The following is a 25,748-nucleotide window of genomic DNA, read 5'->3' as shown; positions in this document are numbered from 1 at the left end:
AGTTTACTTCTTCCATGCACTCAACTTAATCAGACATGTACAGAGCACATCTGTTGTGTTGTGTGGCCTGCAGGCTGGGCCCCGAGTCCTCAACTTTGCAGGCTTGACGTATCTTTAACTCCCTGAGTTATTGAGGTCAACCTCAGGATCATAAATCAAGAAATTCCAGGAAAATAAAAACTCTTGTTCACATTTTGCAATTAAAAGAAAGTTAAAAGAAAGGGATTCCTAATACAGGGTAACTACTTTTTGAAGAGTCAAGTGGCTGTGCTGTATGTTTTTAATTTGAAACCATCATCTTGATATGTTTAGGGGTTTAATTTATGGAACAATCGAGCAACCTTTATATTTAACATTAAATGCCTGAATATTATAAATCACCTTAGATGAACATTTATGGGAGAGTTTCAGTGCAACTCCTGAACAACTTGTCACTTTTACTGTGGAGCAATGATTTGTAAAAAACGATATGCTAAGTAATCCCAGAGCATAATTTAGGGACACAAAAACAAGTGTCAGGAAACAGCCAGAGCCTACATTGAATGAAATCTTTACAGACTGAAGTAGTAAGTCTTAAATTAATCAACACAGCTTAACTGAAGCTCTATTTGTAACATTTTTTATTAGACTTGTTATTAATGAACCTCTAAATGCTACCACTAACTTGAGCTCTATGTTAAATTTAAATAATGAACCATTGTTCACACACACAAAAGAACACACACCGCTTTAACAGCCCTTTGTCTCCATGGGGCTCCTTCTCTCACGCATAGCTAACATGAAGACTGGTCCTTCCTTCCTCACATGGTTATTTACGCGGTTGGCAAGATACCATCTTTAAGGCTGCTACCATGGTCTGAAATAACTGAAGTGAAATCCTTGAGAAGACAGTCAATGAAGACTGAACATTAGAAAACATTTTTGGTTGCCCTCAAAGATAACGTTTTCAAATCTGGGCTCGTAGAATTCTGTATTAACCTCTCACTCACGGATGTCTAGGGATGATCTGCTCTGGGTTGGTAAAGACTTACCTGAACATGTCTCCCAAGCCCTTCAGCATTCCCTTCTTGGCTTTCATTTTCTCTTTCTCCTTGTCTCGGTCTTTCTTCTTCTCTTTGCCAGCTTTCTCCTTTCTCCTATCCATCTTATCGCCTTTCTCTTGGTTTCCATTCATGTGTCTCTCCAGAGAATGTGAAGGCTGATCACTGGCTGTGGATACAGACTCTCTCCCTGATCTTGAACTTTCTTCTGTGTCTTCTTCCACTTGGAAGGGAAACAAAAACAAAAATGGATAAGGAATACAGTGAATCAAAAGAACAAAGTGAAGGAGGCTAAAATATATGTGAGGATTTTGCTTTCCCACGTTTTCTACCGTTGTTCGGTCCTGCTATCAACGTGGATTGCAAAGCTATTTACTTTTTAACTTTTTATTTATCTAAGTAATCTCTACACCCAACGTGGGACTTGAACTCACGACCCTGAGATAAAGAGTCACATGCTCTTCCAACTGAGCCAGCCAGGCACCCCTGTGCTATTTACTTTTGAGGAGAATTAGAATTGAACATGTGATGTGGATGACTACCAAGCACATGAGTATTCCTATGTGAAGATCATGTGCCAACGGTAAGAGAGAAGCAGCTTCCTGGCCAGATATTGATTCTTTCACTAGGGCTAACATCCTCCTTGATGCAGCCATGCACTGCTGGAGAGATTAGTAGGTCCTTATCACACAGCATAGACCCTGTGTTCCGTATTTGCAAAATGCAAAGAAAACAAGCAGCCCCTCCTCAAGTGCTTCCTTTCCTCATGGGTAAGGATAATGTAGATCCACTCTGGCCCCTCATTAATTTGTGAGACTACACCATTCACTAGTAAGCACACCAATACTAGCATAAGGACTTCTTTCTTTAGGCTCCCAAATACGTCCATTTGTGATTTCTGCACACAGAAGACTGGATCTTTACAGTCTCTGTAACTTTTCCTCATACTGTCATTACATAAGGCTAACATCATAAGCAAATGCTACTGCATCTTCTAATCCTAAATAACTCTGCATGTCCATCTACACAATGACAAGGAAACAAAGATGGATGACACCATGAAAATGTGTAAATCAATAACCTCACACTCCCCTGAAGTTCTCAGATACAAGACCTACTTATTGATAACAATATTCTGTTCTTTGAACCAACACTTGGCAAGCATATGGTTCAAGGGCACTTCAATACCCCAAACTTTTTGATTGGAAAGAATGACAAGTAACTAGGGTAGGTTTCCACCTACCAAAAGAATTTTAAGAATTTCTATATTAAGCAAGAAACAATATATGTACATATTAGCAGCCACTCTCATTAATCTTTTCTGAGATTGGTTGCCTAAGATTTTCTTCCAAATAGAGTAAGAATTATCAGGGCTTCAGATTATCCCTTGACTTCTGAGGTCATTTTATTCTCCTGCATCAACAAAGTATGAATCAATGTTTTTGAGCTTCTCCTAACACAGAACCAAATAGAACAGTTAAGCCTCTTCCCAATATTTCACAAAGAACTGACCTCTAAGTCAAGTTAATATATCTTCAAGTGAAATTCAGTCTTGCCTCTCCACCACCAAGGGACACTTGAGTTAGTAATACACAATATCAAAGTATAATAAGACCAGTTAAAACAATCTCAGTATCTTAGTGTTCTGCTATTAAACCCTCACAAATCTGAGAAAAAGATGATCAGTAATGGCATGACCACTTCAAAGTAATACAGTTTAAAAAAAAATGCCAACTACTTAGCATAATACCAATTCCTTTTGTTGACACATTTGGTTGAAAACATGAGCCAACATATTTCTCATGCCAGCAGGTCATGCCTTCGTACAGCTCAAGAATAAAAGCATCGCCATGTCTAAATCCAGAAGGTACTTCAGAGGTCATTTAGACCAATATCTTCCATTTCTTGCTGAAGAAACAGAAAGGTTTGGGGCCAGCATACTCCCAGTCCAGGGCTCTTTCTCGTATTATGTCCCATACAGTTGTACTTCAGCAAGACCTTCATGCATTTCTTTCATCAACTGTTTGTGATTGCTCAATTCCATGCTTCACACAACACACATCGAGGTAATCTATCACCCAGTCACTACACAATCTACCCAGAAGATAATTCCAGCGGTCAGCATTGTATTTCAGAAACCTATTATCAATCCTGTGTATTCATTTAATGCCATGACTTGTGGTTCATACTGATGAAATCACTCAAGAAGCCAGATCAAATGCACACAAAACTCTAGGACTGGTTAGCAACCACAGAAATGACTTTAGAAAGGTGTGCCTCTTATGCAGCCATCAAAAGGAATGAGATCTTGCCATTTGCAAAGACATGGATGGAACTGGAGGGTATTATGCTGAGCGAAGTAAGTCAAACAGAGAAAGACATGTATCATATGACCTCACTGATATGAGGAATTCTTAATCTCAGGAAACAAACTGAGGGTTGCTGGAGTGGGGGGTGGGGTGGGAGGGATGGGGTGACTGAGTGATAGACACTGGGGAGGGTATGTGCTCTGGTAAGCGCTGTGAATTGTGCAAGACTGTTGAATCTCAGATCTGTACCTCTGAAACAAATAATGCAATATATGTTAAGAAAAAAAAAAAAAAGAAGAAAACAGGAGGGGAAGAATGAAGGGGGGAAATCGGAGGGGTAGACAAACCATGAGAGACGATGGACTCTGAAAAACAAACTGAGGGTTCTAGAGGGGAGGGGGGTGGGGGGGTGGGTTAGCCTGGTGATGGGTATTAAAGAGGGCACATTCTGCATGGAGCACTGGGTGTTATGCACAAACAATGAATCATGGAACACTACATCTAAAACTAATGATGTAATGTATGGGGATTAACATAACAATAAAAAAATTTTAAAAAAAGAAAGAAAGGTCTGCCTCCCTCTGCACAGGGTTATCTACTTGTGAACCACTCTCCTACTCCAAAGGGCGTGGTAGATTTTTTAAAATTTGCTTTTTTTCCTCTCAGTTAGTTAATATATAAATAGGAATGATACAGATTTGATAGAGAAAGCCTGTTACAACTTTCAGATAGGAACTGCTAGTGAAAATCACTAGCCTTACAAATAAATGCTGAGTTAAGGCTATACTTTTTTGTGGTCTACACAGAGCAGTGAAAGAATATCCTGGTCAACTAGCCCAAAGACGTGCTAATTATATGTAGCCTTTTCACACATGAGTCTCCTGAGAGAATATAAATATAGCCTTAGCAGGGTTGAAGCACCTTGTCTGACATCCGTAAACATGGCTGTGCTCCGTCTGATCGCCAACTGCTGTTTCAACCCTTTGGGAAATAGGTGCGGCCTCATCTTTGAGATAATCATCCAAGCCATTATAAAGCAATTCTCATAAGTTCTCAGGAACTATAAAACCTAGGTCTGTAGGTACACTCAAGATGGATAAATGGATGCTAGTGAATTTTCTAAAATTCCCAACATGCAAACCTCCTTTTACCTATACTTCTATAACTCTTGGTAACTTTTATTACCGCACTCCCCATATGATACGATTATAAGTCTGCCTCCCATTCTCTAAACTTCTTCTAAAATGAGGACTACCAGGCAGATGCAGACAGCAGATGAAAGACTATGGGTAAACCTGACTCATGACTTTATCCCAACCAAACTCTTCTCCAATCTCTGGGTATGCCCATTCCTTGAGTTTTAGAACAATGCCTACTTTCCTCTAATCGAGCCTGACAAAACTAGCCACACTCCAACTACAACATCGGGAAGGCTCATTGTACTTGGTTTCACTCTCCTCAGTTTCTGGTATCTTTTTATGCAATTATTGTTAGTGCTATACGTGTTGTCTAATGGATTTTAGACCCTCTACAATATCTGAAACTATAAACAAAAAAATGAGCTCAATAAATGTAAATGACTTAGTCTTCCACAGCAACCATTATCATAAATCATGAATGGAAGTATCAGTAGCCATTCTGCTAGTTTTCTGCCTAATAGTTTTGGCAGAAGTACAAGGGGCATATGTCTGCTCCTGGCTCAGTAACAGAATAAAGGCAGTGCCTTCACAACTGACTATATGCTGAAGTCAGATTTGTTGCCAATTCTTTTCATATTCACAATAATTTTCTAGTGTATGTAATAACAACTTATTTTCTAAATTGGGTGAAACAGAGAAAATTAGTATTAAATTATTTATTAACTTCAGGTTTTGTAACCTCATTTTATAAAATAAAAAATCCTAGCTCCGTTTCCTACCCCAAGCAAGTGGACTGTTTTAAAATGATACTTGCACGTTTGAGAATTCTTTATGCTTATTCGGAACATTCTAATTTAGATAATACATTACCACAGAAACTCTTCTGGGGGTGTACCGAGTTAACTAATCCCTCTGAATGCCAAATAATTAAAAATATTTAGCAATATGTGGCTTCATATGTACAAACATAAGATGTTCTTTTAGAGTATCAAAGTATATATACTTCGAACTCTAAAATTATTTGATAGAAAAAAATAAGAATCTCTCACTTGACCCTGTCCCCATGCAGAATTATGGTGGTTATCAAAAGCTTAAATAAATTGGTTACACAGTATAATTGTTTCAAATATGTATGTTCAAGGTCACTGATAATACTGGTCATATTATTTTTTAAAGTTTTACAACCAATCTTTGTACATTTAATACCACCTTTATAATAAGGTACATAAAATACTTTTATTCCCTCAAACACAAAAAAATTCACATAAACAATTTTTCAAATAAGAAAAGTACTGGCAATATAATAGCAGTAAATGGCTTGATCGATTGTGTTCCTGCCGTAAATTACAATGCAAGAATTAATCATAAACTTACATTTAGATGATCTATTTAAATGCTGTTTTACATTTTTTTCTCTTTAATTTTGCTCATCTTTACAGATTATTTGATTTCCTTCTGCAGATAACCTACACAAAAAAAGATGATTACCTCCTTCCAAACAAATAGAAATTTCTATTTTTGACTAACACTTCTGCCTATTTTAACTTGCTCTATGCACTGAACTTTCCCACGTGATTACCTAGGAAGGCAGATACTTTTAAGTTTCTCTTTCTGAAGAAGGTTTAACGTGAAGCTGCTCATTTCTCTTTAATGCAGCACCGTCATTCTGCAATTAAAACATACTAATTACCATGTTTTCAACAGATGCAAATGCAGCTCAATTAAAATTCTAGTCCATGTTACAAATTAAGCTACTTAATTCTGCAAGGTATCATGTTAGGACTGGGTCACCAAGAAGTTCGGAAAAGGTTGGGCACTTATATGTTAATGATTATGGAGGAAATGACATTAGGTTTCAATTGAAACTCAAAGTTATGCAGCTCCTGCCATAAATAAATACTTCTATCTAGTTATCACAAACGTTTTCCGATCAAAAATTGACTCTAAACCACATGGTCCTGAGAGTATTTTCTCCCCCATTGCTACTGTTGATACTGTTAATGATTTCTGTTGGTTGCTTATCCACAATCCATTTCCCCCTTTCTTCTTCCTAATGGAACTCTGACCATGTTCAGGAATGCAATCTAGCTCCAACAGGTTAATTCAGCATCAGATCAACCTGCCCCTTGATTTAATAGTCCAGTGTTACTAGTCACTCCCTTCTGTTGGATATGGACAAGAAAGCAAAAGGCCTCTGAGCTCTGTGATTACCCTCTGAATAAGCTGAATTATGGATAGTGCAGCCAAAAGGGCAGGAAGATGGTGGATCTTTGGTAACACCGCTGGGATATGGAATCAATGATCCCTGAAGCTGCCCAACTCCAGAGCTCAGCTATGTAAGACAGTGCATTTCCTCATGGTTAGAGCTGGTCTGAGTTGGATTTTCTATTAAATGCAGCTGAAAGCATCCTAACAGGTACACTGTGTAAATCAAACTTTAGAGCAGCTGTGGAAGATCTACAGTCTATCACAAGTGTAAGAGTTAGCAGTTAATGTAATTCTGGGTAGCTGTGACAACTTTGCCAGAATTAAATGATTTGTTCAGAGTTGCTACTAGAGTTAAATGAATTGTTCAATAGGTATAAACAGGGAAACACAAAATGAAAATGATAATATTACTTCTTAATCACCAGTAAACAGGTCCTTTCCTCTGAGGGCACAGCTTAAAGAAGCATCATTAAATATTTGTTGAGTGAATGACAGAATGATTAAACAAATAGTCAATCATATGGAAAACTATCCTTTATTGTTCCCTATTTATGAAGGACTACCCTAGGTATCAGAAATACCTAATGATTGAACCACATATTCTTGAGTAATTTACAATTTATTTTAGGAGAAATAGAATTAAATGGAGTAATTGTATACGGGATGACTAAGTGTTCAAAATTTATCTTCTTAAAACTTAAAATGAGTAAGTTCAAATGAGACATTAGTAATTGGAAAATTTCACTAGACGTAGCAAATCCACTGACCCCTACTAATTTCTACTTATTAATCTTAGGTTAAAGAAAAAAAAAGTGATAAAAATTAATGAAGACTGGACTCCTGGGCACTGCAATGTCCTATGCAAGATTCAAGAACTTTGGGGATATAAATACTATTTTTGTTTCTTATTTTAGTTGAATATTTTGACTTTGGAAAGGAAGAAAGATGTGGAAAATGAACAGCTAGTGATACAGATGGTGTCGAATAACAGGATCTGCTTTTCTGGACTCTGACTTTTAACATTAGAATGATGAGCTCTTGGCAATGGAAAACTTAGCTTTTTCAAAATGCTAAGGAAAAAAAAAAACCCACAAAGCTGCCACCAAACATGAAAAAAGAAGAATGAAGAAGCTTTTACCCTAAAATGGGAGGTGGGAATAATAACTGATATGATGAAGAACCAAGAGTTTGACTATGAAAGGAGAGAAAGATACGAAGAACTCATGTGACATGTGCCATGTGCTATCACAGAAGTGGTTTCAGCAACAGGAGGACTGGTCAAAGAGATGATTCCAAGAACACTCTAAAAGTATGTTTAGTTCATTAAAAAAAAAAAACAACAATAACTGTTTATGTTGAAGAGTGGACAGAAGGGCAAAAACAATTAAGATCACTCTTCCAAAGAACTGAAGACTTATTACCAAAAACCATTTTTCGTTTCGACTCTTTATTCTAAACTTCTCTTTAATGCATCCCTCCAAATAAAACAGGTAAAATGCTCCTGAAGATGCTGGTAGAATGTCACCTCCTTTATCCTTCCCTTCCCAAGAGAATGCTACAGAACAAGTACAATGAGGGTTATACCCTCAATTTTCTGAACCCTTTCACATTAACTTCCGGCATCTAATTGATTTTTACATTCAAATGATGGTCTACAATGGATACTGCTTCCTGTCCATGGGGACAATGTATAGTGAAGCTGAAGGTGTTCCTTTCGACAGACAGAATGACTTGGTTACACACCAAAATGGTAGTACTCATCACTCTTCTGTTGGAACTTCCACGAAAAATTTTACTTTTAATCAAGGAGTGAGCTTGGTGTTGAATGTATGTTTTAACACTACACAGAATATTATTTACAGTGTCAAGGAAAGAGATTCCAGGTCACTGCTCTGACTCTTTTAAGTGAAAAAAATACAAAACAATAATTAACAACACAACTACATGCAAATGTGACAAAGTAGTGAATGGCTAGCAATGCTCTATTTTGCTATTTATTGAGAAATCAAAATCACTGTCCCCCAAAAGCCAGTGTTCTAAACTATCAAGCCAGTCTGTACTGAGGAATCCACAAAAACTTCTTGATGTTAAAAAAAAATGCTTTATACTAAAAAGTCTCAGACACATTCTATATAATCAGTTAGGGCTTTAGAAAGTCAAGGGAAGACTAGATTGCTTGGGAAGAAGTTTCCTGAAGAAGGCAGTTTAATGTACCCATGAGAGGGTAGGGGCAAGGGGGAGGAAGAAGATACACCTCATGGAGATTACATGGTCTGGGCAAGAATGATCCGGGAGGCTTGAAGGACTCTGAGAATGTGATTACAGAGATTACTCGGCAAATCTAGAGACAGCAAGATCAGTTAGGAGATCCTAACAATAACTTCAGATATTAAATAATGAGGATTTGGGCTAGATTGAACAGAAGGAATGAAATTAGTAGATTTCATGGGGAAAAATTAAGAAAGCTTGGTAATGGAGTGGTTACACAGTACGATGATGATTCTAAGTTTCAGAGCCCGGAAGTGCTAATGAGAAAAACCACATCATCATCATCCATCTTTATGTGTGAGATGCTAAGCGTGTAAATGCAGTTTCTTCCTTTTCTTTGGCACTGCTAAGCATCATTACTCACCTGGATTATTGCATTACTAACACAGAACTGATTTCCTTGCCACCGGTACTGCTCACTTACCATGCCATCCCTGATAAACATTCTCTATCCTAATAACCCCAGCAATCATACTCTTACTTGAAATTCTTCAAAGGTTCTTTAAGGTCCTTCGTATAAAATGAAAATAATTTAAACAAGGTTGTCTGTGATTTGTCTTCTGCTTTCATCTTAAACCTCATTCCTCACTATGCTGTCACTTGCACTATACACATCAACCTTAATCAAACTATGGAAATCCAGAGAAAGTCCCCACTCTTTATGTTCTGCATGCTGCCTACATGCCCAGGTGAAGACCATTCAAGCAATGGTACTCATCTCCACTAATACTCTTCTGGGAAGCCTTCTCCCCGCTACCTCCCTTTCTGCTCTAAGTCCACATAGGCTAAGTGGGTACCCCAACCTTCGGTGCCACGGTAACCTGTGCACTACAGTGGCCCTTAACCACATTACTTCTTTAAGGATCGGTTTATCCACTGGGTTGAACCACTCCATGGCCCCCAGGAACTTACAGCCTAAATACCAGATTTTAGGAGCCACAACTCATGAATACACACTTCAATACTTTAAAGTAGTTTTAGATAGGGGCTTTCCGATTTGGAAGTTTAGTATTCTGGAAAAATCACAGGACTATGACTCAGAAAGTATGCATTCAGTATGATTCAGTTTCCCAAGTATGCTCTTGGTCAATGACTTAAATACTTTTTCCTTATCAAAAAGTGGTTAAAATGAGGATTCTATAATTCAAACACTTCACATGTGACTTTTCATTGTACTTTTAGCCTAAGTTAATATTTACCTACAAAAAGAAGTGGGACGAATAGCTTTGGCTACTTCACACGCTTACACCCATACTGCATTGAGAAACTTCCTTAAATTAATCAAAACTCCTCTTCTTAAACTGCAGGTGATACTTAAGTATACAAATTGGCTTAAAAGGATAGGACAGGCTATTCCTAGCATTTCAGAACAAAAATTTTTATAAACATCCAATTATCTATATTAATCAAACAGGTAACCTTTTACAAAGTACTTTGACTTTGGGGGCACCTGGGTGGCTCAGTTGGTTAAGCAACTGCCTTCGGCTCAGGTCATGATCCTGGAGTCCTGGGATCGAGTCCCGCATCGGGCTCCCTGCTCGGCAGGGAGTCTGCTTCTCCCTCTGACCCTCCTCCCTCTCATGCTCTCTGTTTCTCATTCTCTCTCTCGCAAATAAATAAAAAAATCTAAAAAAAAAAAACAAAGTACTTTGACTTTGAAACCGATATCCTGAATTGTCACAGCAGATTTTCTATAATCTAATGGGTTTTGCTTAAGATAAAATTAGACCTGGTCTGCATATTTGCTCAAATACATAGTACTGAAAAGTGCCTAGGAGTGTGCAGAATGCCGACCATAGAAAATTTGAAATATCAACTGCAATATGCTGTTTTATAACTAATAAACAAAAAAATTACCCAGGAATCTCTCATATGAGCTCATTTACTAACGTAAATTCACCTTCTTCAAATCTCATATGGTTAACCTAAGTTATGTATATTTTAGAGCTATATCTTTTCTTATATCCTGATAAGAGACTAAAAGAAAGTGGGCAAGCTAGTCAAAAGCAAGTTTTCTCTCTGTTTTCAAGACATACAGTTTTCACATTTAAAATTATAAGCTAGATCTATCTTAAAATCAATAGGTACAATTAATAGGAGAGTATTTGGTTTCATTGTTTCACCTCCTGACCCCAACAAAAAGCAGTTTCCATATTGATAGGAAGACTTACAATTTGGCAACTTTTAACAGAAAAAAAAAATGGGACCATATATTTTTCAAGAAGAAAACAAAGTAGTGTTGTTGCATGTAGCAACAGAAACTGATTTATTCTGGGAGATGTTGAAGCCACGTGCTGAGAGCCAGGCAGGGTATGTAATTTGCATAGAAGAGGGAGCAGATTGTGGATGCCCTGACCTGTCAAGCACAGGTAGGGCCTCAGAGATAATGGGTCCCAGAATACAAAGCTCCATCTTGATCCAGACAGACACACACAACATGGAGAGGCCAGATGGATTAAATGAGAGACAAAAACGCTGGCTTCTGCCATCTCCACAGGAAGAACGTAAGTGTTACAGAAGATGACAGATACCAGATACCACATGGAGCCCACCCCAGTCTCTTGGCCCCCATTGTTGTGCCCATGCCATGATTTCGACACTGCTGAGAAGAGGCAAGCCTGCTCGGAGCCACGAAATACAGTCACCAGGGAGATGCTCGACCCAACTGACAAGAGCAATCAAGCATGCCTATGCCTCAGCATCTTACTTGAAGGGCTAAGGTGGGAGGAGAAAACAGGAGACCGGAACAGTACTGGGGGCCGTCTGTCCTGATCCCCGGCCTCAGCTCACAGCCTCACAGCCTTCCAACGACAGCCCACCCTCCATCCCCACACGTCTGGGGCACACTGGCGGGGAACAAAAGGACTGTCTGCTAGGAGCCACGTTCAATAGTGAAAGGGCATTTTCACTGCCACTGGCAGCTGTAAGGGCGTCAGACCACAGCTCAGGAAAGCACCGTCTGCCAGGGGCCCACAGAGCACAGACAGTGGCAGGACAGAGACCCGCTGGCCACAGGGGACAGCGCCCTGGAAGGCGGGGATGCGGAGTACAACCAGAAACAAGCATGTGGATGCTGGCAAGCCATGGTGACAAAAAGCATGTGGACCTGCCCGTGAGAATCCAGAAGCCAGACTCTGACAAGGATGCTGTTTAGGAAACCAAAGGAAGAGTGGACTGAATTGGCCTTTCTCATAACGGGAGCCACTGAACACCTTTTTGTTATCTAGTCATATGGAAAGGCGACAGTCTAATGATCAGCAGCAGTAACACCAGGCCGGAGGGACTTCTTTTTTTTTAGACTTCGCTTAGGCACCAGAGGTCTAGTGCATGCAGGTTCAGCACGCAACACAAACAGGGATGGCAAAGTGACACCACCATCCCCCTCTTCCTGCAGAGGGAAAGGCTCTCTCTCTCAGAGACACAATGGCGCTAGTTAAGCAGGAGCTCACTTACTGATGTAATGAATATGCACTGAATCCTATGATTTGCCAGGCCCCATGCTCAGTTATGCACGATTAAACCAGACATGGTGGTGTCTTCTTTCGTGGGCCCCACGGAGGTGAGAGAGCTTAGAAGGCAGGATTTAGGCAGGTAAGTGAACAGGTACACAGAATCATGGAATGTCAAAACTAGAAAGGACCTCAGAAACCATCTAAATCATCTAAACCAGAGATTTTTAAGAATTTTCTAAAAAACTGCAAACTACTATTAACATTAAAATTTACAGACAACCACAATGTATTAAAAGTAACTTTCAAAAAAAACCCCCCCAAGTCCCAAGGCAATAGAGGGGTGACAGCAGGGTGAGGGGTGGAGCTGGTGGCTTTGCAGAGGCCCAGCTGCTCAGCCTCCCCCTGACTTCTGGACTCCCCCAAAACCACTGAGGCTCCCCTCCTGACCAGAGGTCACAATACACAACGTTGAGAATCAATGACCCAGTTGTCCAAATCTTCAGTTGCACAATGAGGAACTTAAAGCTCAGGGGTTTTAGGTAGCTTGGTCAGAATCCCAAATTCATCAGAAGAATGTGGACTAGGATGTGAGTCGCCTGATCCTATTTCAGTGCCCACTCTACTCCACTAATGCAATCTCAACAACTCGGATTGCAAAAGTGTGAAATGTACAATAGCTGTTTTCCTTTTTTTTTTTTTTTTTTCCTTTTGTATCCTGAGTTCAAGAGACTGGTCTGGGGGAAAAAATTATAAAATCAGGACTTTTGGAAAACATAGCACTCTGTGGTTGTAGATGCACATGTCACAAGCCTTTCCCATCTCTTGTCCAGAACTTCCCCTTTGGTTTACAAAATGTAATTTGTCTAATTGCTTATTTTTTGTCTCAATGGCAGCTGAATGAAAAAGTTTTAACATAATGTACTTAAACCAGTTATTTCAAATTATAAAAGGAAACTAAGTTGATATAGGAACAAATTTAGTTGTCTATCCACACCGCTAAGAAACTCTGAAGGCTGTCCCTATCAGAATTAAAAACATGCCTTGTATTTATATGTATTCCATCCCCTGATGCATTTGAAATGAGTGTTATATGTGAGAAAATTACATTTTATGAGTGAATTTAAATAACATTTTAACGAGAACAAGGCATCATAAATTGTAGAAGCTTAAAAAAGAACTAATAGGGGCCAAAGTACCATGTCTTATTAAATATACACCCAGGACAGGCAGAAGCAAGATGCTACCATAGTAGGGCTGCACAAGAGATACTGGTTAGACTGGAAAGGAACCACTGATACAGTGGGGGAAAGCTCAAGAGCATTGAAAGCGCATATGACTCAGGATCTTGGAGCCCAGACTTGGCAGCAAAAATAGGAAATATGTTCTTCATCTGGCAAGAATAGGTTGCATACATTTGAAATCACTGGCTGGTTAGAGTGAAAAAGCTCCATCCAGCTTTAGATGGAGAATGAGGTAAAGGGCTGGGAAGGCGGGGGTGGGGTAGAGCAGTGCTCTCCCCAAGTTTTGCTTTGCATGCTACATTATGGCAGCGGTATTCGTCTTCCCAAAAACATTATATGTGCAACAGGCAAAAACTATATAATCACTTTCAGTCTCCTCCGAATGTGATTTTTATCTAAAATTTTTCTTCCCCACCACTTCCTTAGGTATTTGCGCTAGTAGCAGTTCATCCAAAAGTTAAATTGCAAGTAAATTACAATCCACTTCAATTATCTCTGGTCTCTGCCTGAACTTTGAGCAGTAGCGTCTCTAACTTTTCTAACAACAGTTAGATGCATAGAGTCACATTTGAACTTAAAAACTAAAATATAAAGTAGTAATTATGAACAACAGAAGCTAATCAACAGCTTTTACAATTAGGACTCTTTAGTTCTTTCTCTTTAAAAAAAATTTTTTTTAAAGTACATCATTTATTAGATATAAATACAATCTCATTAAACACAAGCAAGAAAGATGACAAGAAAGTACACCAAAATGCTAACTGTGGTTCTCTTTCAGTGGTGGGATTTCATTAATTTTTTTTTTATTTTATTATGTTATGTTAATCACCATACATTACATCATTAGTTTTTGATGTAGTGTTCCATGATTCATTGTTTGTGCATAACACCCAGTGCTCCATGCAGAACGTGCCCTCTTTAATACCCATCACCGGGCTAACCCATCCCCCCACACCCCTCCCCTCTGGAACCCTCAGTTTGTTTCTCAGAGTCCACAGTCTCTCATGGTTCGTCTCCCCCTCCGATTTCCCCCCCTTCATTTTTCCCCTCCTGCTACCTTCTTCTTTTTTTTTTAACATACAATGTATTATTTGTTTCAGAGGTACAGGTCTGTGTTTCAAGAGTCTTACACAATTCACAGCGCTCACCATAGCACATGTTGTTTTGTTTTTTTTTTTCTGATTTTTAAAACCAATGGAATGGTTATTTTTATGCCATGAGTGTTTAACTATAAAGATAACTCCCTGTAACATCTGAACATATTTATAAATATTACCTTTTTCTCAATATTCTATGGAAAACATACTGCTCACTCATATTAACCTTTGACTTTCAATAATCTTTGCTTTAAAGTATTTTGCGATTTTGAGGGCGCCTGGGTGGCTCAGTCGGTTAAGCGGCTGCCTTCGGCTCAGGTCATGATCGCAGAGTCCTAGGATCGAGTCCCGCATTGGGCTCCTTGCTCAGCAGAGAGCCTGCTTCTCCCTCTGCCTGCCTGCCACTCCCCCTGCTTATGCTCTCTCTCTCTCACTCTCTCTGTGTCAAATAAATAAAGAAAATCTTAAAAAAAAAAAAAGTATTTTGCGATTTTGAAATGTACACATATATAAATATGCTAGCTCAGATCAAGGAAAGCAAGAGTAATTCATAAAAATGAAACAAAAATATGTTTTCAAAAGCATAGATCATTACATATGTTCACTGGAGATATCACATTGTAGCCGTGGTTTTCAAACATTTTGATCTCGGGATAACTTTAAATTCCTAAAAATTATTAAGGACTCAAAATAATTTTTATGTGGATTATCTCTTACTGAATTGAAACTGAGATCTAAAAATATTAATTACTTTATAAAAAACAAAATTTATGTTAACAGAAATTGTTTTTTTATAAAACAATAATTGTATTTTCCAAAAACAATAAGTACAAACAATGGCACTGTTTCACATTTTAGCAAATCTCTTCATTATCTGGCTGAAAAGGCAGATTCTTCTATCTGTTCTGCATTCAATCTATTACAATATCAAATGACCTGTTGTCTCTAGAAAACCCAACTTTGTACTTGTGAGAGAAAGGGTACAAAGATAAATAACTTATTATTATTATGAAAAGTTTAGACCTCAATGATCCCTCTGAAGGATAATGGGAACCCTTGGGGTTCCCTAGAACATATTTGAAGAACTGCTGCTCCATAGAGCTGTTCGTAATTTCTGTTCTTTCAGACATTATAAACTTACACGTCTCCATGCCTTCATCATCATCATCTACCGCAGGTTTATCATAAGACTTGTCGATGGCAGCTCTGAAGCTCTCATTGCATCCCCTTCCTCTGATTATCCGCGGCCGTGGGCGGTGGAAAGGAATATCCCCATTCAAAGTCACCTCAGCAACTGCCGTCTGCAGACTCTCTAATGAGCTTGACTTCTTCAGACCCAGGGAAGGTCCTACATCTCTGCTGGGGGAACCTTGAAGATTAACAAAAATGAAATGTTAGTTAGAATTAGTGATGAAAATGATATACCTGAATACCTATGGACTGTGGAAAACATCAGGGACATAAATTATTTGCTCACTGAGTTTTAAAGTGTGGATGGAAATGTTAAAAAATAAAGTAATAGTAACTAATTTTAATTTTTCTCAAATATATATTAAATTTAGTCTGTTTTCTCTATTTTCATTAGGAAAAACTGTAAGTTATTAGTCTCCACTTTTAGCTCAAGAGATAAAATTTTGGTCAAATCATCTGCTCCAAGTATGTAAATAATCTAAAAGAACCAGAATAAACCAGAAGCTCATTTGAAAAGTAGGGATGATGTGAAGGCTAAGATAAGCAATCAAGAGTAAGCTTTGTAACTTAACTGAAATCATTTATTGACAGTTTCAAATTATTTACAGCAGAAATTAAACTTTCATCTCAATGAATTCCATGAATTCTCTTCCTCATCACACAGCTCAGTAGGTGAAACGAGCACAAAAGACTACTCGTCACCAAGACAATTAGGGAACCCTGGCACCAGGCAGAAAACGGATTCTGGGAAACATTAATGTTCTCTGAAAAGAGCAATGCAAGATTTGAATAGAAACAAATTACATAAGGGCTCTCACCAGGGAGCAGTAAAGGAGGAGAGACTCAAGAGCTGAACATGAGGACGTATTATCTCCAGGCTGGGGAGTAATAGCTGCTTGAGGAACAAGTGATGAGCAGGAGGAAGAAAACTTAACAATTAACAAAGAAAATTTCAGTAAGATGGCAGGGGAGAGTTGGGGGAATGAACAATTTGGCTGTTTCTGGAGGATATAGGGCAGGGGGCCTGAGAGAATACCAGTAGTACCAAGCTTTCGAAGGCGATCAAAATGGATTTCTTTAAGCAAGGCAGACAGCCTCATCCATCACTGCCTGACCTGGCACTCAGAGGTAGATGAAGTTTGTCTCTTGATGACTCAAAGACCAGCTCTGTACCACCACTGGGCAACCCAGGTTTTAGAACTAGCTTGTCACTTCCACTGTGAAAAAGACAGGTACAAAAAAATGGGAAGGTAGAAGAGAGCAGGTCGTTTATCTGTACATGAGGTCATCGGCCCACTTGTTAATCAATAATTAAGGCATAGCCTTGATATGTTATTACCTAAAAGGCAATAATTATGACATGGGCTTTGCATGGCTCAGGGCAGAAAATAGAATAAAAGTTACACTGAGAGTCAAAACAAGAATTATCTTTTTAAGATCCATTTACATTACATCTTTCACCTAATTTTCACAATGGGGTAGCAGTTTTTAAGTTAGAATAAATATGTCAAAAACGTAATATAGGCAGAAAGGCAGACAGATGATTCTAATAAAGAAATAATAATCCATCAATTATCGTGCTTAGAAGATGATTTATTGAACTTTCTCAGTGCAGGATTGTATATATTTGATTATTTTATGACAAAAATTCCCAAGAAATGTTTCTTTTTAGGATGATCAATCTTACTTTTTCTCTTGATAGCGCTATCATTTTTGACAAGTTCATGTTCTAAATACTCATAAAAGTCATGTCACAGGAAGGAAAATTAATTTTGTTCCAGAACTAAACAAAAATTAAGAAATCAAGGAATCAAAGAGAACAGGAAAAGATCACTCATAGGCAGGGACATTTACTTTATATTTCCTAGAATTAGCAAGGGAAAATCTTTTTCTGAATAACTCATGCATATCAATTTTCATAACCTACCAGCTGCATTTGGGTTCTATAAACACTTATCAGGCAAATATTTGGCACTTTTTTGGGAGCATAAAGGACATGCATATGTATATATGTGTGTATATTCATATCTATCTATATTTCTCCAATAAAGATTTCATTCTTCCAGTAAAGATTTTCATAAAAACATCACTTAGGTATATTAAGATTTTCTTTATGAAAAGTTAGCTGAGATTTGACTTAATATACTCACAGCACTAAACATTTTAATAATGAAATCCAGAAATAGCATGAGTATCAAAATAAGTGTATGTCTACATATACATGCATATAAGTATTTATATACACATAAATATATATGTATGTACTAAAATACATAAACAAAGGCAAATCTGGTGAAAAAACAATGATGAAAATATTAATAAGCAATAGATATTTTGTAAGCGTAACTTAAGACTTACCTATTTACTCTTCTCTCTGAAATTATAACACTGTAGTGTAACATTTTGGCCATGGTGTGTATTATGTATATAGGAAATCAGTGAATTATTGCCTCTATACTTATGTATGGTTGAAAATCCTCAAAGTAAAAAGTCATACAAAAAGTCAAAATTTGTAATTTGTGAATCTATAAGAGGGATCAGCCAACCATAGGCCTAACCTGGAATGTCCATTTGCTCATATATATTCTATGGCTGTTTTCATGCTACATCAGAATGAACTAATTGTTACAGGGACTGTTTGGTCTACAAGGCCTACATTATTTACCATCTGGTCCTTTACAGAAAGAGACTTCTAATTTGTAACATGGATATGATACATTTAAATATGATATTTTTCAAAGGAACTGTAACAAAGATTTTGTTAAGTAAAAATGTTAAGATTCCTGAATGAGGGTTTACTGAGAACCCTGACATGATAAACTTAGCATTTACTAGGGGATGAAAATTTAAAATGCCTTTCTCTAAACAAAGTATGGGCAAAAATTAGTCTTATTTACACACACACACAAATCAGCGTCTTTTAATTTTAAAATAATATTCTAAAGCTCTTTATAAATCAGGTCATTAGGATACTTTGCTTATTTTTTATATTCAAAGATCAAACTGTTAGAAACCCAATTCTCTTCTTATTCTCTTTTCATTCACAAAGAAAATTTACCCCCAAATATCAAAAAGGATCCTTAAATCCAGAAATAAAGGGGAAAATTGTAATCATACTATTTTCCCTAGGCCTATTTTTCTACTACCTACTAATACCTCTCTTGCCGAAAAAAAGTAGAGGATGTCTTTTGCAAGGGCGAAGGGAAATGGAATTCAATTTTCATTACGAAAGGCTTATGGCTAGACAGATGATCTGTGCTGAAATGCCGCTGTGGCGCTACCAAAAACCTTTGGACTGAACTGTAAACTCATGACCATCTTAGCAATTCAAGTGAACTGAAGAAAGAAAAATAACTGAAAATCTGTTCACTGTCCAATATTTCAGGGTGGAAAGGATCTAGTTTAGACATTTTATTCATGTAGTTTTAAAACCAATAGACCAAAAAAAAGAAGGTACTGTGGTGTCTATGTAATAATTTTGCGTCCCAAGGTTTTCTAGTTTACTTTGGTAGGATAGATGGCACATAGTGGGGGAAATAAAAGAAAAAAGGAAAAAGTTCTTTTCTTTATCTAGGATCCAACTTTTTAAAACACAATAAAAACACAAGATTGAATTAGATTATAAAATCTGCCCTCTCTCCATGAAAGTTATTTTATGTGTTCAATTAAACTCTGAATATCATCATTATTTTTTTAATTGCACTAAGATTAGCTCTTCTCCTTTTAGTAAAAGTGAGTTGGTCAAATTAAATATTTTCCTGACTTTACCTGACTGGCATAGTATATGAAATCATGTTCTTTAACCTGAGCAGTTTGAGTTGGTTTTCATGAACATTAACTTGGACAGGGCTTACTTCTTTAAAAGTATTGAATATTATTAACTCCAAAATTAATTACTAATTTACATATATGAACTATCAAGTAGTTTTTCTTTAGCCCTGTTTCAGAATTTCAGTGAATTTCATGTTTGATCAGAGAAATAACAACATAATAATGGCTGAAGCTATAGTTAATTGCCTTCCACTATGGTTAATCTTACAATTTATTGGATGTAAATTTTACAATCTATCTTTTACTCTACAGAATGTGAAAACTCCAACCATGTCCACAATAATCTTTACATATGTATATGGATACACATACACAGGCTAAAACTAATGATTACTGCAGGTTAAAAAGGTGAATTGAAGCTAATTAGTGCTAAGTGATGTGACTACATCATACTGGATCTAGAATAATTAAAACACTATTCCAAACTTATAATAATAAATCATAGATGTGCCATTGTACAAAGCACATTACTTTAATTACACATGAAGACTTTCCTGTAATTATTTTCATAAAATAACATAAAAAGTAAATTCTATCATAATGAAAACCCAGTTCAATATAATCTATTGATGCTACATAATGATCTAGGCAGCATTTTAGAAGTAAGTTAAAGTTACTGAGTTAAAAAAAATAAAACTTTAAAACAGGTTCACAAAGTCAAGACAAGGAGGCTGTGTACATTATACAGTCTAAGTCAATGTTAGACAACCAGGAGCTAATTCTTGCATCTGAAGAACTACAGTTTTCTGAGCAACTAAAGAGAGCAACAGTGAACACTGTCCTTCAGCGAAAACTATATTTATGCTATTATCCTTCAAATCAAAATCACCCCTTTGAGGATCATTGTTTGGACATCAAGCCAGGCATCTAATAAATGACTTAGACACTTAAGAGTCTACTAGAAGAGATCTTGTTTTCAAGACTTTGATTTTTATTTAATTGCGACAAAACATTCCTACACAAATACTATTAAAATCTAGATTGTTTTAGCATTTTTGAAACACTAAGTTATATTTGCACTTAATATGTACTACACTGATAAATTCCCTCTAACAGAAAATTTTTCTTTTCTTGCACAATTTGATTTCCTACAATGAAAACATCCATGCAAGACTGGAATATTTATGTTTACATGCAATATGATTGGCAGCTCTATAATTATAATCAGCTCCTTGGACCATGGTTTCTATGGCAACAGTCTAACTGTCCATTCTTACCTGCTTTCTGGTCATCCACTGTATTGAGTTTAGTCTCGTCAGCTACTGTTAAAAGGTAAATGTATACTGGTTAGCGCAGTTAGTTCCCACAGCCCAACATGCTTCAACCATTCCCGGATCTTTTCAGTTAGGTGATCATTCTTAGGTAATATTTCATGCAAATAATATGAAACATCAAGCAAACATTCATAATCAAAAAAAGGGGGGAAAAGCAGTGTCTCCATGCAAAATGCCAGTCATTTCATTTCACAGACACGTGTGTTATTTTTAAGTTAGCATATCATAATTAGCCAAGGCAATGCATCGCCAAATTTTTCTTTTATGCATGTGATAAATTAATACTTTTAGTCTTAAAGTACAAACAGCCACCAGAGAACAGCATAAATAAGTTACAGTTGATTAACAAAGGTTTTGTAAATCATCTGATCAGTTTATAGATATAATTAATTATTTTACTTTTTTGTTTGCTTGCTTTTTGGTGGATTTTGATTTAAAAAGAGACACTACCTGATTGGTGTTTGAACAACTATGATTATTTTTCTCCTCCCATTTGCTTCCAAATACTTTCTACAACAAATATTCTCTCAAATTATTCCTTCAATTACATGCCTTAATTATCAACACATAAGAGTTTCTATTAAGTAAACCTTAAAGAATAGCAGAGAAACAAAGATATCATGAAGTAACCAAATTCTACACATGGATTGAGATAATGGTTTCTCTCCAAAACTTCTCCTTCTAGTTTAAGAATCCCACAGCCAACCAAATACTATATCAAAAAATTGGTTTTAAACAGCCAAAATTTAAAACATTTCATCTTTTCAAATAAAGATGCAGGAATATAGCATGATATGCATGTGTTTGTTTCTTTTATCATCAGGAAACATATATATTAACATACTGCACATTATGTAAACATGCCACTTATGAGAAATATGGTTATCTCAAACTCAAAGAAAAACTAATTTTTGCCAAATTGTCACATTTCACATTTATTTTCTCTATTGCTTAAAGTAAACAGACATGTGTTTGGGACTACCAATTTTAATCTGAAAGCATCTAAACCTTATTTAGATAAAGATTCATGGAGATTGTACTCACTACCTAAATCCATGCTTTTTGATTTTCGCGTTTTAACGAAATCCAATTGACTGGCATCTGAAAATTGCTTTGTGCGTTTTTCTGACATACTCTGGCGTCCAAATCCTTCTCGTTGAAAAGCAAGAACTGGATCAACATCTGGACTCAAAGAGCTGTTGTGAAGAGAAAGATAAACATAAAGATATTTACTATAAATAGAGGACATCCAACTTTAGGAAAGATCATATATGCCTGTGTGTATGAAGGTATGCATATGTGTATTCCTCAGAAATGCTGAAACTAACACAAATATAGTCCATTAAAAAAAATCTGTGGCTGAATAAGAAGTGATGGGAAAATACAAAATTAATCTACATTTAGAGTAATTCTTTCTCCGTGTGAGTTCTCTCCTCCTCTATTCCCTTCTGTTTCCTCACTGTTCTCCTATACATCATTATTTCTAAGTGATTATAAAAAATAAAGCTGATGGGGGTGGTGGGGTGGCTCAGGCAGTTAGGCATCTGACTCTTGGTTTCGGCTCAGGTCATGATCTCACGGTCATGAGATCAAGCCCTGCATTGGGCTCTGCGCTCAGCGGGGAGTCTGCTTCTCCTTCTTACTCTGCCCCCCCCACCCCTACCCCCCACTCACATGGGCTCTATCTAAAATAAATAAAATAAAATCTTTTTTAAAAAAATAAGGCTGATGTCTTTTAGACATTGGGAGGATTGAATATTTGAGGAAAACTTTCATATATGAATATAAATACTGGCAGCAAACAAGTGACTATATGAATTGCAATCAAATAGAAGTTTGAAAAAAGAACATGTCTGGTCTTCTTATATATCCTTTATCCTGTGTTTCAGAAAAGAAGAAAAAACACCGTTGTGGCATGTAGTTTCATGAGAATATAGTTTCTCAGCAATATTTATTCAACTGAGAAGAAACCAACTCAACACATCTTTATTAGAACCTATTCTGATTAATGTGTTTTGCTGGGGACCAAAGTTAAAAAAATAAAAACAAAAAGATCTCTGTTCTCTGCAAGCTCCTAAGAAAAAATACTACACCAGAAGCACCAAGCTGATGCTGTGGATGCAGAGATGGGGGAATGATCGGTATCACGGGGAGGCAGGAATAGCATGACTAAGCCCAGATAACATTTGATTTCGGTGACACCAACACAGTAGTTCAAGCAGAGATGATGAAGCCCATGGCAAAACATTGGTAACAGGATATAGCTGGAAGAGTTTTCCAAGTGGACGTGGCAAGGGATGACATAGAATCACTCCTATTTGTAAAAATCTGTGAACACTTTAAAAAGTACTACTAAGTGTTCTGAGCACAGTTCATACAGTAAGAATGGTCGTTCTGTGTTCTGGGCACACTGAGTAAATATATCGCTCTCCTGTATCAGCACCTAGCCACCTTCCCTATCTGGCCAGGTAGGAGAAAATGCCTCCACAGCAAGCTAAACATACTAGAAGGTGAGGGGCTGCTTCCACCACATCAGCTGAGTTTATGATAGCCTTCCCTATGCTTCTAATGGAAGCAAACTTCTCTACTCTTTATGGCCGTAGACAATTACTATCCATACTGGTAAAGGAGAGTGATCTGGTTTGGATATCCATCAAAAATGTAGCTGCAGTTTACTGTGCATGAAATGATAGCTGGCTCTGAGAGAAGAGCTAAAGCAAAAATTGTAGAAAGAAAGACATCAAGGGAAATGCTTCGCCCTCAGGTTAAGTGACCTGAAATGTGTCGGGCGCACGTGTATTAATATGCTCTATAAACAGAATAGCAGCCTCCCCCGTCTGACAAGGCCAGTAAGAGAACTCAAGGACATAATGTGAAAGCCCTTTATAACTGCAAACCACCATACAAAGTAAGTTATTATCACCCCACAAAGACTATCTCAAATAATCAACATAATACAAATTATGGTAACAGAAATAGGGTCCTTAAAAACCACACAGGGGAACTGCACAATCCTTCCCAATCTTTTCCACCAAGTACAGAGCAGGGCCCCTAGGATGAGACAAGGTAGGTGCCCATGACTCCAAATTTAAGGAAGCACTCACTCTCACAGTCATGCAAGTTCAGGGTGCACACCTGAGAAAGACTCCCTCCTTATATTTTGTATCCTGGGCATCCAGCTTGCCTCCCCTTTGTCCTGGTCTCAGTACTGAGAAAAGAGAAGCTGTATCCCACGGGCACTGGGAATTCAGCCCAGAGCAAGAACAACTTTATTTGGTAAAACTCTATGTTATGTCCTAATAAATGTTCTTTTCTCTGTATTCTATATTAAATCTTTTCATTTTTTAATACACCATATTTTTTTCTGTAAAACTTTGAATACATTTTTGAAATCTTCAGGGCCCCTTCACATACTACTATGCTTGCATACCATGTATATATGTATATGCGTATGCATGTATGTATTTATAACTATAGCCTATATTATATACATAATTGCATACTGCTTATACCTATTTCTTGAATTTTTTTGCATTTTTTAAAATTTTATTATGTTATGTTAATCACCATACATTACATCATTAGTTTTTGATGTAGTGTTCCATGATTCATTGTTTGCATATAACACCCAGTGCTCCATTCAATACGTGCCCTCTTTAATACCCATCACCAGGCTAACCCATCCCCCCACCCCCCTCCCCTCTAGAACCTTCAGTTTGTTTCTCAGAGTCCATAGACTCTCATGGTTCATCTCCCCCTCCAATTTCGCCCCCATATTTCTTAAATTTATATATGCTTGCATATCATCTTTATGTAGTAGTATTCAGATTCTACTATGCTTACTATATTATGCTTGTAATTTCCACATATACCCCAATTGGAAAAGACAGTCCTAGAAATGAAAACTAAAAACCCATTTGATAAGAACTATGACCCAATTATGCAACAGCGAACTCTAAATTATATATTTTCAATAAGAATAATAATAAAAGCTGATCTCTTCAATCATTCTGCTCATGAAATACATTTTTAATAGAAATTATTGATAAGAGCCTTTCCAAAAAAATGCAAATTGTTGGTGCCAATGTTATCTGAAAACCACACATTGGCATATCTTTTACACTAATCTCATATCTTTGGAATTATGTTGCTACTAAGATTAGAATCTGCTGTTTTACCTTGTTTCTCCTTAAAAACATTGCTAATGTTCCCTAAATCAATTACCGGATTGAAAAAAGTATATTCTATTTGTTAACAAAAGTTCAGCCATTTGACATATTTACCTTCCACAACTGTGCAGTGAACTGTGAACAAACACAATTTAAAATGTCAAATGAGTTTGTGAGCTAATAAGAGTCTTAAAGTAACTAAATATTCTTAAACCATGACATAATTAATTCTTCCCTATCAACATGCCCATTAAACTAATTTCAGACACAGTAAACAGGACACTAGAATACTTAGCAAGTTCAATTGCAAAACTGACAGCTTATTCTTTAAAGGATGTAACCATACCCTGACCCCCAATGTTATTAAAATTCCAGTTATTAATCCTGTCTTATTGCCCTTTTGTTTTCATAACATTTTCATCAAGGATTAGGGAGATACTGTCAGGCTGGAAAAGCTCACATTTCCTGCTGTGATTCCCAACAGCTGCCTTTCTTATTTGGATAACCCTTCATTCATATTCTTTTCCTT

At 37.1% G+C, this 25,748-nt stretch overlaps 1 protein-coding gene across 19 annotated transcripts in view; it reads right to left on the bottom strand.

Moving 5' to 3' along the window:
• PARD3 (par-3 family cell polarity regulator) overlaps positions 1-25,748 on the bottom strand; it is a 656,432-nt gene that overhangs the window by 195,129 nt on the left and 435,555 nt on the right. For 9 of the 19 annotated variants that reach the window (XM_021685996.1, XM_044915499.1, XM_021685999.1 and 6 more), the window contains 4 exons: positions 22,095-22,246; positions 20,994-21,038; positions 15,896-16,123; positions 1,032-1,263 (listed from right to left, as the gene is read on the bottom strand). In XM_021685996.1, the coding sequence (XP_021541671.1) occupies positions 1,032-1,263; positions 15,896-16,123; positions 20,994-21,038; positions 22,095-22,246 (657 nt within the window). The remainder of the gene's footprint in view (positions 1-1,031; positions 1,264-15,895; positions 16,124-20,993; positions 21,039-22,094; positions 22,247-25,748) is intronic. The other 10 variants (XM_021686006.1, XM_044915500.1, XM_021686008.1 and 7 more) reach the window with 4 other exon arrangements.

Source organism: Neomonachus schauinslandi, chromosome 5 (genome assembly GCF_002201575.2).
Source record: "Neomonachus schauinslandi chromosome 5, ASM220157v2, whole genome shotgun sequence".
Taxonomy (NCBI): Eukaryota; Metazoa; Chordata; class Mammalia; order Carnivora; family Phocidae; genus Neomonachus; species Neomonachus schauinslandi.
Note: the sequence above shows the minus strand (reverse complement) of the source record. Positions and strands in the feature narration are given on the sequence as shown.